Source organism: Rana temporaria, chromosome 10 (assembly GCF_905171775.1).
Source record: "Rana temporaria chromosome 10, aRanTem1.1, whole genome shotgun sequence".
Classification (NCBI taxonomy): Eukaryota; Metazoa; Chordata; class Amphibia; order Anura; family Ranidae; genus Rana; species Rana temporaria.
The window spans coordinates 115,137,933-115,154,133 of NC_053498.1; the positions used below are offsets into that span (position 1 = coordinate 115,137,933).

The 16,201-nt window shown below is 43.2% G+C and overlaps 1 protein-coding gene across 1 annotated transcript in view; it reads left to right on the top strand.

The window, feature by feature from the left end:
* Positions 1 to 16,201, top strand: part of TTC12 (tetratricopeptide repeat domain 12) — a 226,308-nt gene that overhangs the window by 26,020 nt on the left and 184,087 nt on the right. The window contains exons 3-5 of the mRNA XM_040326012.1: positions 9,548 to 9,720; positions 11,933 to 11,951; positions 14,263 to 14,340. Coding sequence (XP_040181946.1) covers positions 9,548 to 9,720; positions 11,933 to 11,951; positions 14,263 to 14,340 — 270 coding nt within the window. The remainder of the gene's footprint in view (positions 1 to 9,547; positions 9,721 to 11,932; positions 11,952 to 14,262; positions 14,341 to 16,201) is intronic.

The following is a 16,201-nucleotide window of genomic DNA, read 5'->3' on the forward strand; positions in this document are numbered from 1 at the left end:
GTATGCAAAAGCATTGGTTAAAAACCCGTGCATGCTCAGAATCAAGTCAACGCATGCTTGGAAGCATTGAACTTCATTTTTTTCAGCACGTCTTTGTGTTTTACGTCACCGCGTTCTGACACGATCGGTTATTTAACCAATGGTGTGTAGGCATATCAGACCATCAGTCAGCTTCATCGGTTAACCGATGACAACGGTCCTTCGGACCGTTCTCATCGGATGGACTGATCGTGTGTACGCGGCCTTACAGTTTATGAGACTTTTTGAGGCAATTTAAATGCAAACCATTTACTATATTACCTGATTGCCACTGGTATTTCCAGGTGAGTGAAACGACTTTGAAAATATCAATTTTTAATCTTTATCCATAGTTCTTGGCATTGAAGTTAAAGTGATTGTAAAGTCTTGTTTTTTTTTTAAATAACAAACATGTTATACTTACCTCCTTTGTGCAGTTGGTTTTGCACAGAGCAGCCCCGATCCTCCTCTCTCTGGTTCCCTCTTCTGTGTTCCTGCCTCCTCCCTCCTGTTGAGTGCCCCCACACCAAGCAGCTTGATATGGGGCACCCAAGCCGAGCTGCAGCTCTGTGTCCATTCAGACATGGAGCTGCCTTTCTCGCCGGAGTACAACTGCACTTTGCAAAGTGCACAGTCTATTTGAATGGACACAGATAATAGTTCACTCCCTGGTCATCTCTCACCTCAACTAGTGCAATTCCTTTCTCATTGGCTTACCTTTACATAGGCTATCCCCCTTCAGTCCATCATGAATGCTGCTGCCAGGCTCATCCATCTTACCAACCGCTCAGTGTCTGCTATCCCTCTCTGCCAATCCCTCTATTGGCTTCCACTCACCCACCTCACATTAAATTCAAAATACTAACAACAACGTACAAAGCCATCCCTAACTCAGCCCCCAGCTATATCACTAACCTAGTCTCGAAATACCAACCATATTGTTCTCTTTGTTCCTCCCAAGACCACCTTGTCTCTAGCTCCTTCTACATCTTCTCCCATGCCTGCCTCCTGGACTTTGCCAGAGCATCTCTCATCCTATGGAACTCCCTACCCCAGTCTGTCCGGTTATCTCCTACTCTGTTTGCTTTTAGATGATCCCTAAAAACCAGAGAAGCCTATCCTGCCTCCACCAAACAACTGTACTTTTTTTTTGTCCATCAGCTCATCTCCCACAGTTTTTACCTTTTGTAACACTTGACCTTCCCTCCTAGATTGTAAGCTCTAATGAGAAGGGCCCTCTAATCCATCCTGCATTAAATTGTATTGTAACTGTAATGTCTGCCCTCATGTTGTAAAGTTCTGCACAAACTGTTGGCGCTATATAAATCCTGAATAATAATAATAGTATTGTTTTTAGGTTTGTAGACCCAATCAGTAGTATGAATAGGGTTGGAGATGTTACTTTTGAGCTATTTGTACCTACTCAGGACCTTTAAAATAAGACACCAAGTTTTACAGTAGATCACTTTGTTTAGCCAGAGACTTTAGAGTCAGTTATGACTGCTCTATTCATCCAGCCTCAGGCAGCAGAATTGGACAGCTGGATCATAAACATGAACAGGTTTTTCTAGTCTGCGTTGATCTATGTTCCTTCTTTTTTTATAAATTGTTTTTATTTGAAAAAAATTTCATCAAACATACACTTGGTGCCAAGGGAGCAAGGATACATACACAATACGGCAGCAAGGGAGCGGCCCCCACAATGGGACCACGACCAAATTAACCATCATACTACTATACAATATAACACATTTCCATTATATGCATCCAAGGACACCAGTGTGAGCAACTCAAATTAACTTGTTAGACCCTTCAGTTTATCGGTCCTCTATTGAGGTGAGATGAGATCGATAATAAGGAAGGTGCTAAACCATAGGAAGTAAAACCTGAGGAGAAGAGAGAGAAGAGGGGAGACAGAAGAGGAGAGAGGAAGAGAAGGGAAGGGAGGGGAGGGAAGGCTGAGATGGTGAGGAGTAGGTTTGTAATCAGAAGAAGAACATCTTAGTCCGCTTTTAAGGGAGTGAACCAAATATCAATAAGTCAGATATCAGTTTTTAACCATATACCATGTAGTCCATATCTTCCACAGGGCATCAAATTTACGTCGCACCCCTCTTCTATTGGCCAGAAGAGACTCAAAAGTGTATTGTGTCTGTGTCATAAGGAGAACCTCTGATGCGTTTGGGGCCCTGTCAGCTTTCCACTGTTGTGCGAGCAATGATCTAGCTGCTAAGAGGATATGAGTCACCACCGCTCTGCAATCCACAGGGAAGATTTCTATCCCCACATGTAGAATCGCCAAGCTGGGACTGGGCCGAGTTAGAATACCTGTGATCCTAGATATATATTGGAAGATAGAGTGCCAAAAACTAGTCAAATGCTTGCAGGACCATAGCATATGGAATAGATTACCTATTCCGCCACAATTCCTCCAGCATAACGGGGAACTTTGGTTTCCAAATTTGGAGATTCTATAAGGGGTGAGGTACCACCTAAGTGCTATTTTCTGGGATAGCTCCCAGTGGTTGATACATCTAGAGGAGGAATAGATTGAGCTGAACGCTTTAGTCCACTGAGCTTCCGTGATTGTCATTCCTAGGTCGGACTCCCACTTCCTGAAGGGTTGAGATTTAACAAAGCGCAACTTGCTTTGGAAGAGGTTGTAGAAAAATGAAATACCCTTACGGGGTGTTGGGGAAGTGTGATAAAAACTCCACACCTCCCTAGCCATGAATATACGATACGATCCCAATGAGTTCAGGAAGTGGGAGATGCGAAGATAGGCATAATGGTCTGGGGAGCCCAGGTTGAACTTGTCTTCCAAGGATTTGAAGGTGAGAAGGGCATCCTCCAGGAACAAGTCCTGAACAATTCCAATCCCCCTTGCCCTCCAACTGGATAGGGAAAGGTTCGGGATGACCAGAGACAGTGTTTCCAACGGGATGGGGACTTCTATTAACTCAGAAGTAGGAAACTGAACCTCCCTCAGAGCCCTCCAGGCCATCAGTGAGGCCCGGATAGTAATCGGGAGGTCCCGCAGACCAAACGGTCTCCAGACATCTGCCAGGAGAAGAAGATCGAGGCCGGTGGCTGGACCCAGGGCCCGTTCGATGGACCCCCAAACTGAATCAGCCTGGGGGGTCATCCAAGTCACAAGTTGCGTCAGAATAGACGCTCTATAATAGTCCCTAATGTCCACCAGTCCCATACCTCCGGCCCTCCTATGTTTAGTCAGTAGCGGCTTAGAGCATCTGGGACGTCTGGAGCGCCAAATGAATCTGGAAAGGAGTGTGTTTAGGGCTTTGAGATATGTGGCTGGTAGAGGGATGGGGAGAGTTCTAAACACATAGAGTATCTGCGGAAGAAGTAGCATTTTAAATGCCGCCAGTCTTCCAGACCAGGACATTTCTACATTGGCGAGTCTGCAAACTTCTTTAGTTAATTTATCAATTAAGGGTGGGTAGTTGGCACTTGCTAAATCACTTGGGTCCGGGGTCAGCTTAAGGCCCAGATAGGAGATATGGGATTTAGCCCAGGAGTAGGGGAAACTCAATTTAAGTCTCGACTGTAAGGGGGAGGGAACGCTCAGTCCCAGGATAACCGATTTGGTAAAATTAACTTTGTAGAATGAGATCTCACTAAACACCTGTAGGGTATCATGAGCATGTCGTAGGGACACTTGGGGAGAAGTCAGAAAGAGGATGATGTCATCCGCAAACAGATTGATGACATGAGACCTATGCCGTATCTGAAAGCCCTCAATACCTGGGTGGGACCTGATCCTCTCCGCCAACGGCTCCATCAGCAGATTGAAAATTGAGGGGGACAGAGGACACCCCTGACGGGTGCCATTTGATATTGAAAAGGTGTCTGAGAGTAGGTTTGAGGTATACACCTGGGCACACGGGGAGGAGTAGAGAGCGAGGACTGCCGAGAGTATCGGCCCAGAGAACCCAAATTTCCCCAGGGTGCTTTTCATATATCCCCAATGTATCCTGTCGAACGCCTTCTCCGCATCCAAAGAGAGTAGCAGAGAAGGCGTCCGACAGGATCTAGCATGTTGCATAACCCCCAACACCCTCCTTGTAGCATCTGACGCCTGCCTCCCTGGAGTGAAGCCAGATTGGTCAGACTTAACAAGGAAGGGAAGGACAGATAAAATTCTATGGGCCACTATCTTTGCATATAATTTTACATCGGAGTTTAACAGCGAGATCGGCCTGAAGTTGGAAGGAGTGGTGGGGTCTTTACCTGGTTTTGGGATAGTAACCACATACGCCTTGAGCATCTCGGGAGGGAAGGAGGCAGAGGACACCGCTTTGGCATATAGGGTATGTAGAGCTGGGACCAGCTCGTCTTGGAACGTTCTGTAATAATCGTTCGGAAGACCGTCGGGTCCGGGGGACTTGCCTAGAGGGAGTGAGCTGATAGTCTTCCTAATTTCAGGCTCCGAGATAGGAGCATTCAGAGAGTCAAGTTGTGACTGAGAGAGGGACGGAAGGTTGACACTAGCCAGGAATTCCTGGATCTTGTCATCGGAGGGTTGTGGAGTGTCAGGGTCATCCCTGAGGTTATACAGGGACGAATAATAATCGGCGAAGGAATTCGCTATGTCTTTAGGATTGATAATTTTGTGCTTGTTGGTCGGATGGATCAGGAAAGGGATCTTAGCTTTAGTTCGGACTGCTCGGAGCCTTTGGGCTAAAAATTTTCCCGCCCGATTGCCCGACGAGTAATGGTTCAATTTCAGCCGTTGGAAATGTTTATCATATTGCTCAATAAGAAAGGACCTGAGCTCTGCCCGACGCTGCGAGAGGGTTTTCCCCAGTGCTGCATTAGCACAGGATTTATTTTGAGCTTCTAACTTTTTGATGTCATCTAGGAGCTGAGTCATTCTCAGTGTCCTCTGCCTCTTCTCCCTTGCACAGATCTGAAGTATCACTCCTCTAACCACTGCCTTATGGGCACACCACACAGTAGTTGTGTCAGAAACCGACCCCACATTATTTGCAAAGAATTCTGACAAACATTTAGCAATGGTAGTAGCATGAGTAGGCATTTGAAACACTCTCGAATTTGCCCTCCAAAGATATGCAGGACTGGGAGTGTGCCCCTCCGCCACCGTTATAGAGACAGGAGCGTGATCTGACCACGTTATATTGTGGATGGCGGAGGAGGACACTGCCTGTAAAAGCATCTTATCAACCAGTATGAGGTCAATTCTAGAATAGGAATTGTGCCTGGCTGAGTGAAAGGAATAGTCACGTTCGGTTGGATGATGGCACCTCCAAACATCAAAGACGTCTTCTGAGTGCAACAGCTGCTGGAGTTGAGGAGGGGGTCTTTTCAATGTAGAGGAGGAGTCCAGGGCACAATCAACTGTCAGGTTGTGGTCACCACAAATTACCAGGGACCCTCGTTTCACCGAGGCAATCTTAGCATAGGTCTTTTTCAGAAAACGGAGCTGATGGGAGTTAGGTGCGTACACATTAGCAATAGTGAAGGGTTTGTTGTTAATTTCTCCCACCACGACCAGGTATCGCCCCCCAGGATCTGCAAGAACTTGCTGTAAGCTGAAAGCCACTGAGTCTTTTATAGCTACCAAAACACCCTTGTTCTTGGCTGGGGTAGAGGCCATAAAAACGTGTGGGAAGCGTTTGTGTGAGAAGCGAGGCGGGTTGTCAGTGGAGAAATGGGTCTCCTGAAGGCAGAGGACATCTGCCTGGAGGGCCAGAGCCTCTCTCCAGACCGAGGCCCGTTTGGCGGGGTGATTAAGCCCATTCACATTAAAGGACACAATTTTAACCGCCATTTGGGAATAATAAACGAGAATGGAAACAGTACCTTGGTTTCATCCGTGGAAAGCAGTTCATCTTGTGGTGCGGCCAGCGTTCAGTGCTGAGTGGATCCAGCCTTCCCAGGGCGGTGGGGAGAGTAGAGGGTATATACAGATCTTTCCGGTGTAGAACAGAGTCCGACGTCCAGAGAGAAGGAGAATAGGTAAAGAGGTCAGAGTCAAAGGAGAAAAAAAACACAGAGTCCACTAAAAAAGCTTGAAAAAGCAAGAACCAGAGGGTAGAGTTTCTACCCATAATCATAATGAAGGGGGATCAAAAGGAACGTAACAACCTGAATACTCCGGATGGAGTGGGAACCTTGGTGTGGTTACTGAGCCACTACATTCTGTAGGGGGAAGGATCACTCAGTGCGCTTCTTGCCTCTTTTCTTCCTAGAGACTGTTTGCCATTGGTAGTGCTGATCAATCTTGGCAGATGGCATGGGACCAGGGGGTGTCTGAGCCGGGAGGATATCCAGGGATCGGAGCAAAGAGAGGCCCTCCTCTAGACTGGCAATGGATGTGTCTTTCCCATCATGAGTGACAGTAAGCTTCACTGGAAAACCCCATCTGTAGGGGATGTTGTGATTGCGCAGAGCTTTGGTGATCGTCACCAGTGACCGTCTCTTCTGCATAGTGAATTGTGATAAGTCTGCAAACAGTTGGAGCCCAGCAAACTGTTCCGGGAGTTGTTGAACTTTCCTGAAAGAGCCCATGAGCTGCTCTTTAACTTGGTAAAAATGTATCCTCATCAGGACGTCTCGGGGTACATTCTCAGGCAGGAACCCTGGTTTGGGCAGTCTGTGGATTCTGTCAATCTGCAGCTCTGACTCAGAGACATCAGGGAGGATCTGCTGCAACAGGCCTCTGGCAAATTTCTGTAGCTGGGCGGGGAGCACTGTTTCAGGGACCCCCCTTAGCTTAACATTATTACGCCTTGACCTGTCCTCGAGGTCAGCGACCTTTGCCCTCAGCCAGGCTATTTCATTATCATGTTCAGAATGGGCATCAATCAGTGAGTTGTGGGAGGATGCAAATTCTCCCATTTTTTCTTCAACGTGGGTGATTCTCTCCCCCAGCTCACCTACATCTGCTTTAAAATTTCTCATGCACTGCAGCATGTCCGCATGCATGGAGCTTCTGAGGGAGACAAGCATGTCTTTTAACGTAGTGTCAGACACTGCCTTCCCTGATGTGGGGAAGGCAGTGAAGGGGTCAATTAGCTCCCTCGTGTCCTCCAGGGCCTCAGCCCCTCCGCTCACCTGACTGGTGTTCGCCTCCAGGCGAGGCCTAGATTTGGCAGGGCTCCTGTCGGCCGGGGACGATCCGCCCGGAGAGTGCTGTGTGGGGCCTGGATGCATCACCGGGCTCGAGGCCGTTGATCGGGAGCTGCAGGGTGAGGTAGGGGATGCGTCCTCCAGGCCGGCGCCGGCGCCATCTTGTTTTAGGCCGCGGCTTTTGGGAGGATAGAATTCTTCCAATTTCCGGGGCTGGGACCCCTCTTTTCGCTTGCGGGTCATGCCACCCGTGTCTCCGAACCCTCCGGCGAGAATGGGGCAAGTGATGGGCGGAATATCCGCCGCTGTAGCTAAGTGCTAGGTTCCCTTGAACGGAGCAGCGCGGTCACACGTCCATACAGCCGCGCGGTAGCCACGCCCCCCCATCTATGTTCCTTCTGACAGCAGCCAGGCAGTGGTATGCCTAGTACACACCATGAGTTTTTTTTTCTTTCAGTGCAGGTCTCTGTACTAACTATGTGATGTTCATACAGTGATTTCCCCGCTGAACTATTGTGTTCTGACAGGGGACTGCCCTTCGTTAGAACACACCTGTCAGCATTTTACAGCCATTGACTGTGAGAACTGATAGAATGCTGATCGGCAGATGTTTTTCTGGTATGCCAGTTCTACAGAAGTTGGATGTTCAGCCATCTTCTGGTGGACAGGCTGCCTCATACCTTGGGCTGAATGTCAGCTGGTTTCTGTTGAATCGGCTGATACCGGCCGATATTTGGCCCGTGTGTACCAGGCTTGCCATAAACACAAGATTACTGTCTCATTAGGCCAAAAACAGCTGGATTGTGAGTAATTTTATGCTGTTGGGATGTTTTTACAGCAAGGTGTAGTAGTATCAGGATCTGACAAAAATATGTTTCAATATTGGAAGATAACTGTAACACAAAAAAACAACAAAGGTGACCAGAGGCTTGTTACTGAATATAGCATTCGTACTATCCTGGGTCTTGCTTTGTTGAAGACTATGGGGCAGATCCACGTAGCGCGGCGCATCTTCCCACCGGGCATAGCGTATCTAAGATACACTACGCCGCCGTAACTTTTTTATTTTTTTCAAATCCACAAAGAATGCGCGCCGTAAGCTACGGCGGCATAGTGTATCTTTGGCGGCGTAAGGGCGCGCAATTCAAAACGATGTGATGGGGGCGGGTTTTTATGTAAATATGTCGTGACCCGACGTAAACAACGTTTTTTTTGAACGGTGCATGCGCCGTCCATGGGGGTATCCCAGTGCGCATGCTCAAAAATAAACCGGAACAAGCCAATGCTTACGATGGTGACGTCATTCTACGCAAATCCCTATTCGCGAACGACTTACGCAAACAACGTAAAAAATTCAAATTTCGACGCGGGAACGACGGCCATACTTAACATTGATAACACCACCATATAGCAGCTTTAACTATATGCCGGAAAAAGCCGAACGCAAACGACGTAAAAAAATTCGCCGGCCGGACATACGTTCGTGGATCGCCGTAACTAGCTAATTTGCATACTCAACGCGGAATTCGACGGAAACGCCACCTAGCGGCCGGCGGAAAAAATGCACCTAAGATCCGATGGCGTCTTAAGACGTATGCCTGTCGGATCGACCCGAGATGCAGTCGTATCTTGTTTTGTAGATACAAAACAAAGCTATGACGCGGGAAATTTTAAATTACGCCGGCGTATCAATAGATACGCCGGCGTAATTCTTTTGTGGATCTGCCCCTATTTGTCTGATAATAAAGAGCAGCTTGAAAGATATTGGACAAATTAAATTGAGATACTGGAAAAAGTGTTGTGGCAATATGGGCTTGATTTATTAACGGCAAATAGACAAAATTTGCTTTGCAAGGGAATTATCCATAAAAAGCTTAGTGAATGAGGTAAAGCTCTCTGACTTCTGTCATCCAATCATGTGCAAGCAAAAAATGCTGTCCTTATTTTCCTTGCATGTGACTAGGTATTTTGTTGCAAAGTTAATTTTCACCGCATTCACTACGTTTTGGGGAAAATTGTCTTGCAAAGTGCAGCTTCCCTTGTAAAGTGAAAAGCATATTTGCCTTTAGTAAATCAAGCCTTACTGGTCAATTTCTTATGTTAGGTGGTATAATAAATTACTTTACCAATCGGTTATATAACCAGCTCATTTGAGAAACTTGGTTTTATGGTCAGTCCCTGCTGTGCGCTGAGTATTTTACATTCTAACCTTACTAATTGAGGAGATCTGCATGGAGCCAGGGGGCTATTAGTTTCACCTTTAAACCTATACTGCAATTACAAAAATTGCTGAGTGCTCATACAATACATAATTGGCTGAGATACTTTCAATACTGAAGAAATCAAGGTATGCTTATTTTTATTCTGGAAATGCCTACTTTTATTTTAATGGTGACTATGATTTAACATTTTACAGCTGAAATTCTACAAGGCTTAACCTCCGGAGATCCATCTTCTCAGGAGTTTGCCATCTCAAGAGCAGATCAAAAACTTGGTTTGTTAAAGACGACTGAAGATGAAGATGGAACTAGGACCAAAACTAATAGGACACTTATTAATAGGTCTCCAAGTAGCTCACTTAATGAACCAGTAAGTTTTGTATCCTACAGTATTTATCATTATTTACGTACTATGGCTATTTATTTTACCTGAAATAACACAACTGGCCTTATGGATAGTATTTTGTATTATAATTGAGCGCACAATAGATGGGAAATTCTGTGATGATAAATGCAAACAAGGATATTGGCTGGTTTTGAAGCAAATTATCAGCAAATGTGCCACTGTACAATGTTTCTAGGATTGCTGGGCTGGGGGGCAAGAAGGAGCCAGGCATAGTAAAATATGATGAGCTGGTGACCCTTGATATACTTTACCATTCAGACATTCAATAAAGTGGGACCTGCAGTCAGTGACAAATAGTGGACATTATATAGCTCTCTGCTTCCTGTTTGGGTCTGCAATCATAGTGCATGGCAGAGGATGGCTTCCAGTAGTGACATCTCGATTCTGAGATGGGACAAAATGTCAAGAGGTGTTAAGAAAGCTGGTGCCTGAAGATGTGAATTGAAAAGGACACATAAAGTGGTTCTAAAGCCTCAAGGTTTTTTTTTTTTACCTCCATACATTGTATGCATGAAGGTAAAAAACCTTCTGGGTGCAGCTCCCCCTAATATTTACCTGAGCCCTATCTCGATCCAGCGATATGCATGAGAGATGTGGCCCTCCCAGGTCTCTCTCTTCATTGGCTCACACAACAGTAGGAGTTATTGGCTCCTGCTGCTGTCAATCACAACCAGTGGGCCAATGAGGATGGAGTGGGGCAGAGCTGTGCTCTATGTGTGTGAAGAGACACACAGAGCACTGCTCGGGAGCCCCCATAGCAAAAGGCTTGCTTTTGGGGGCAGTCGGCAGAGGGGAGGAGCCAGGAGTGCCAGCGGGGGACCTGAATAGTAAGGGATCAGGGCTGCTCTGTGCAAATTTTTTACACACAGCATATAAGTATAACATGTTTGATATTTAAAAAAAATACTTTTTTTTCTTAGAATCACTTTAAAGTGGAGGTTCACCCAAAAACTTAATTTTTAACATTAGATTAAGGCTCATTTTGTCAAGGGGAATCGGGTGTTTTTTTTAAATCGAAGTAGTACTTACCGTTTTAGAGAGCGATCTTCTCCGCCGCTTCCGGGTATGGGCTGCGGGACTGGGCGTTCCTATTTGATTGACAGGCTTCCGACAGGCTTACGATGGTCGCATACATCGCATCACGATTTTCCGAAAGTAGCCGAACGTCGGTGCGCAGGCACCGTATAGAGCCGCACCGACGTTCGGCTTCTTTCGGCTACTCGTGACACGATGTATGCGACCGTCGGAAGCCTGTCAATCAAATAGGAACGCCCAGTCCCGAAGACCATAACCGGAAGCGGCGGAGAAGATCTATCTCTAAAACGGTAAGTACTGCTTTGATTTAAAAAAAAATTCCGATTCCCCTTGACAAAATGAGCCTCAATCTAATGTTAAATTTTATTTTTCGGGTGAGCTCCCGCTGTAAGCAGGGTATTTACAGTGATGAAACCTAAAGATGTATGTCGGCACACTCTAAGTGCAGGCAGGGTCCATTCCTAATTAACAGAAATGTACCTAATACTCCTGGCTCCATCATTGTGTGTCTAATGTATTTTGTGCAGGGAATGATGACCATGAGAGTGAATTAATTTGTTGGCAAATATATAACAGGTCTTGGAGGAATCTGAACTTGCCAATTGTGGCCAGCATTTTTTTGGGTGGGAGAACTTTAATTGTCAAAAGTAATTAAGGCTCCCTTAGTGTTCCCAAGCTTTAAAGTGTCATTAAATGTAGACCCCAAAACTAAACTTCCCCCAGATCAATAGAAACAGGATAGAGGTTTTAACCTTTCTCTACCCTATCCAAACCAAATACTAGTTTTTGATTTAGAAACACTTTAAAGTAAGCTCCCTAACCCCCTGCCCCTTGTGCTAGCCTAACATAAATTTTAAACTAAGCTCTCTAACCATATAAACTCTAAACTAAACGCCCTAACACTAACACTAATCTAACATAACCATAAAATAATCCCTAACAATAAACTAACATTTTCTTTATACGTGCCTTATCCTGCACCAGCCATACCAAAACTCCAATATGATGTATGATGCTCAAAACAACTGATATGCATACAATGTACTTGTACGCTGTATCTTTATTGTATTTTTTGATGTTATACAAATTGTTCTTCTAAAACATATCTTCATATATTTATGTATAAATTTCTTTTTTCCAGAAATTTGAAATGAGTCAAGGTAAGAACATTTTAACATTGGTTATTGAAAAAATCTAACTGAATAATGAATATGTTCTAATGGAATTATATGACCACTTGATATATTGGATGAGAAATATTTCAGTTTTATCATCATAACAATAACAGTTTTAGGTACTACACTACTGCAAAGGAAGTTTAAATGGAGAACACGTCATTGCAAAATAATGGTAGAAAAAGACAAGCTGGGTCATTTGATTTGAATGTAGGGAGTCATAGCCACAATCTTTCCTCTGAAAATAGACCTGCAGATGTTTACAAAATAAATACAGATAAAGAGAATATGCAGTCTTTATACCTTTCTTCTTTACAGATTCATTATGTGTGTTTTTCCCTGCATGTGCTACAATTCTTTAGTATCCGTGCGTCAACATCCAACAGATGACTACATACTGCTCTCTCTATAATCCAATGATTAAAGGGGTTCGAGCACCAATCTTTTTGCTTCTTTTTATTCAAAATTTCATGTTCTCAGTTCTGCGTAACATGGAATTTTGAATAAAAAGAAGCAGAAAGACTGGCAATCCATTCCCTGCTTTGTGTTAGAATATACTGTGTATATATATATATATATATATATATATATATATATATATATATATATATATATATATATATACACAGTTAGGTCCATATATATTTGGACAAAGGAACAATGACACTATATATTAAACTCCAAAAATATAAATTAATATAAATCCCCTATATTATATAAAAATGTTGTAATGAAACAATTAAAATCTATATTATTTTTCTGTAATATTTTGATAAATTTTTCTAAAATCATGACTCATCTTTATATTATTAAGTACATGTATATTATTATGAAATTTGAGCAATAAAAAAACATTGTGTTTTTACATAATTTAGAGAACTTATAATATTTTTGGAGTTTGATTTATAGTGTTTTGAAATAATAAATAGTCGGGTTTACATTTTTGGGTTTGCAAAACACAATTTTTATCGACCTGATTTCATAATAATAGTACCTAATAATCTAAAGATAAGTCTTAATTTTGTATTAATTGATAAATAATTATCTGTGTTGATCCACAAAAAGTTTTTGAATAAAAAAGGGGCATGAACATTAATCACATATAACAGACAGATATAAGGATTGAATTAGAAAACATCGGGTGGATATTATTATTGATATTTGTAGTATTTTGGTACCCACTTTAATATTTAATATAAGGGGTTTGATGCGATAAAAGCTGGGTTTTTCAGAAGACCTTTTTGAATTCATTGAATTTATGGATTTTATTGTAAGCTTATTCCCTAGTTAACGTCTCCCTCGAAATGACATATAAGATATAAGAGAAGATGAACTAATGATAAAGTTGATTAAAAGAGTAGGGAAGTAATAACACTATTGATATTAATCATTCATGTTTACCTATCATATAACCGAGGGGAATATTTAATATATATCACAAATGAGTATAATATAATATCAGGTGAAGATTGACCCCTAAATTGTTTTGGATTTATCGCCGTATAGAGTTATTTTCTATTGACTTTTATCATTATAATATTTTTTTTTTGTGGATGATAAAGTTCGATAGACTAATTAGCAAAAGTTTAGATTTTTTTGAGATAATTGATTTTAACGTCATTATAAATTAAGTAATTTGGTGTATTTAAATGAGACGTGGTAATGAGCATTTCACTGCCCCATGAGGCTGTCTATCAATGAAACATACGTAGGGTGAGCTGTTGGTGGCATTGTTACCACGTTTCATTGGTTGTCTACTCGTGGGATTGTGAGATCCAAATAGACACATATTACTTATGCCTGTTTTACCAGTGTCGGGAGACCACGGCTCTATAGAGTATTGAACCCTGCTAAGGGAAAATACGTGTCTTCTGGTTCTCTATCACCAGCCACTTACATTGGTAAGTGATTTAGATCATAAGCGGCAGAGGATACTGTACAAAGAATCTGCTACTAAGCCCTCATTCACACAAGGTGGACTCCGTCGCTACGGAGTCTTCCAGCTCCCATCAGCTCAGCGGGAGATCTCTCCACAGATCTCTGCTGAGCCGGCGGATGACAGGTCCCTCTCTGCTCACTGAGCAGGGAGGGGCTTGTCGAGCGCCGCTGTCTCCTATGGAGAGATCTGATGAAAATGGACAGCATGTCCGTTTTCATCAGATCTCACCCGATCCGATCCACCATGAAGGGAACATTATATGCTTATACCCCAAATGATAAACCTTACAATTGTGCCTGTCTTTGTGCCTGAGTAATGCAATGAATCAACATCAAAGCTTTTATTTTCTACCATCAGAAGTTTTCCTTACCCATTTGGAGAAGGACGCAAGGGAACGTGCTGAAAAACGAAGGGAGAACAAAGCACTTGCAAACGGTATTTCTTACTAATGTCCAAAGTACAGCTAAGATATTAATGCATACATTTCCTGTAGAATTTATTTTTTTCATTTAAATAAAGTCCCTAGAAGTTTTAAAGGACAATATAAACAAATGTAAAGAAAGACAACAGACAGTGGTAAATATAGTATGCAAGTACCTTCATGTAAATGATTAATTACTCCAGTCATTTATGAAGTTCTGATATTTTGGCACATGCATGACATGACAAGGGATACATCATATTAAAACATACAAGCAGTAGAATAAAAAGGAGAACAGAGATGATTATAGTTTACTAATGTAACTGACCTTCCGACTACCTCTGTTTTACTAAAAGTGAATTTACTGTTAAAGCCCAACTGATCTTTCATTTTAAATCAGCTGAAAAGATTCAAGGTGCATCTAAACAAAAGATGTACAATGTCTTACCACGGCTTTAGTAGAAAGTAAAGGAAAAAGGCTTGTCCCCTGCCAGAATTCTGTAGCGATAGACCCTTGCACTTTGTATCAAAGCAGTGGTCTATCTGCAGAGGTTTAATGGTGAAACCTATAGCTCTGCATTCGGCAGAGATCACGTTGCTTGTTGATAAAACAACTCTAGATCTGACTTAGAAGGGGGTATGTTGACACCTGAAGTCTGGCAGTTCCTGCATGTTATTATCTTAAAACAGAACTAAAGGAGTTAAGCCGACCTTCCCAATGCTCCCTTGCTGGTGCTGGCATCTTCTTCTGTTTGCCAGTTTTTGACCAACTTCATTGGCCGACGCAGGATGACATGCCTCCTATGAATACACAGGAGGCTGCCATTTCAGTACACATAGACTGGCCCAGCATTGTAAGTTGAGATGCACATGGGCAGCTGAGTTTATAATGCCGGAGAAGACCGTGAGCAGGTAGGTAGGGCCATTTTATTGCAGAAGAGACATTGCATGTCAAACAAGTGTTTTCTACAACAGAACTTCAGTTTCACGTTTAATATTCTATGTTGCCTGGGGAGGTCCAGACCTCTTTTTACTATTACTTTTTAAGAGCAGCAATGTGGCTTAAAGCAGAACTAAAGTATTCATACTTACTTACGAGTCTCAATGTCTTGCACCAGCTTCAGCATCTTCTGTCTGAGTGCTGGTCTTTGTGCCTCTTAATTGACTGGCAAGGGATGACATCCCTTCTGTGCTTGCGCAGGAGGCCAACATCCTGGCACTCAGAGACAGGCATACCACTGTAAGCTGAACTGCTGAAGGAAATGATGACCAGGCAGGTGGGGGCATTTTATTGCCGAGGAGACATTGCATATCAAATGACTGTTTGTTACAGTGGAACTTCAGTTCCACTTTAAATATTCTCTGTAGCCTGAGGAGGTCCAGGCCTTTTAAAGAGCAGCAATTTGGCTTAAAGTGGAACTAAAGTTTCCATACTTACCTGTCTAATGGTCTTGCATTGGCATCAGCATCTTCTTTTGTGTTCCGGTCTTCAGGCCTCTAAATTTGGCTGGCGGTGGACAGTGTAGCCTCTGTACTTGCGCAGGAGGCCAACATCCTGGCATTTAGAGACAGGCCTGCCACTGTAAGCTGAGCTGCGCCTACACAACTCATTTTTACACTGCTGAGGAAATGGCGACCAGGCAGGTTGTGACATTTTATTGCAGAAGAGACATCTCTCTTTTGCAATAAAAGACTGCCTGTTCACTGGTATTTATAGCAATACTTTAGTTCTGCTTTAGGTAAGAATTTGAATATTAAGTCGTAACTTAGTATAACTGTACAGATTGACTTATAAAATATTTAAGAGGAAAGTATAGCCAGAGAGATTTTGATGAGATGGACTACAAGGTAGACATGTGCACACTGAAATAATTA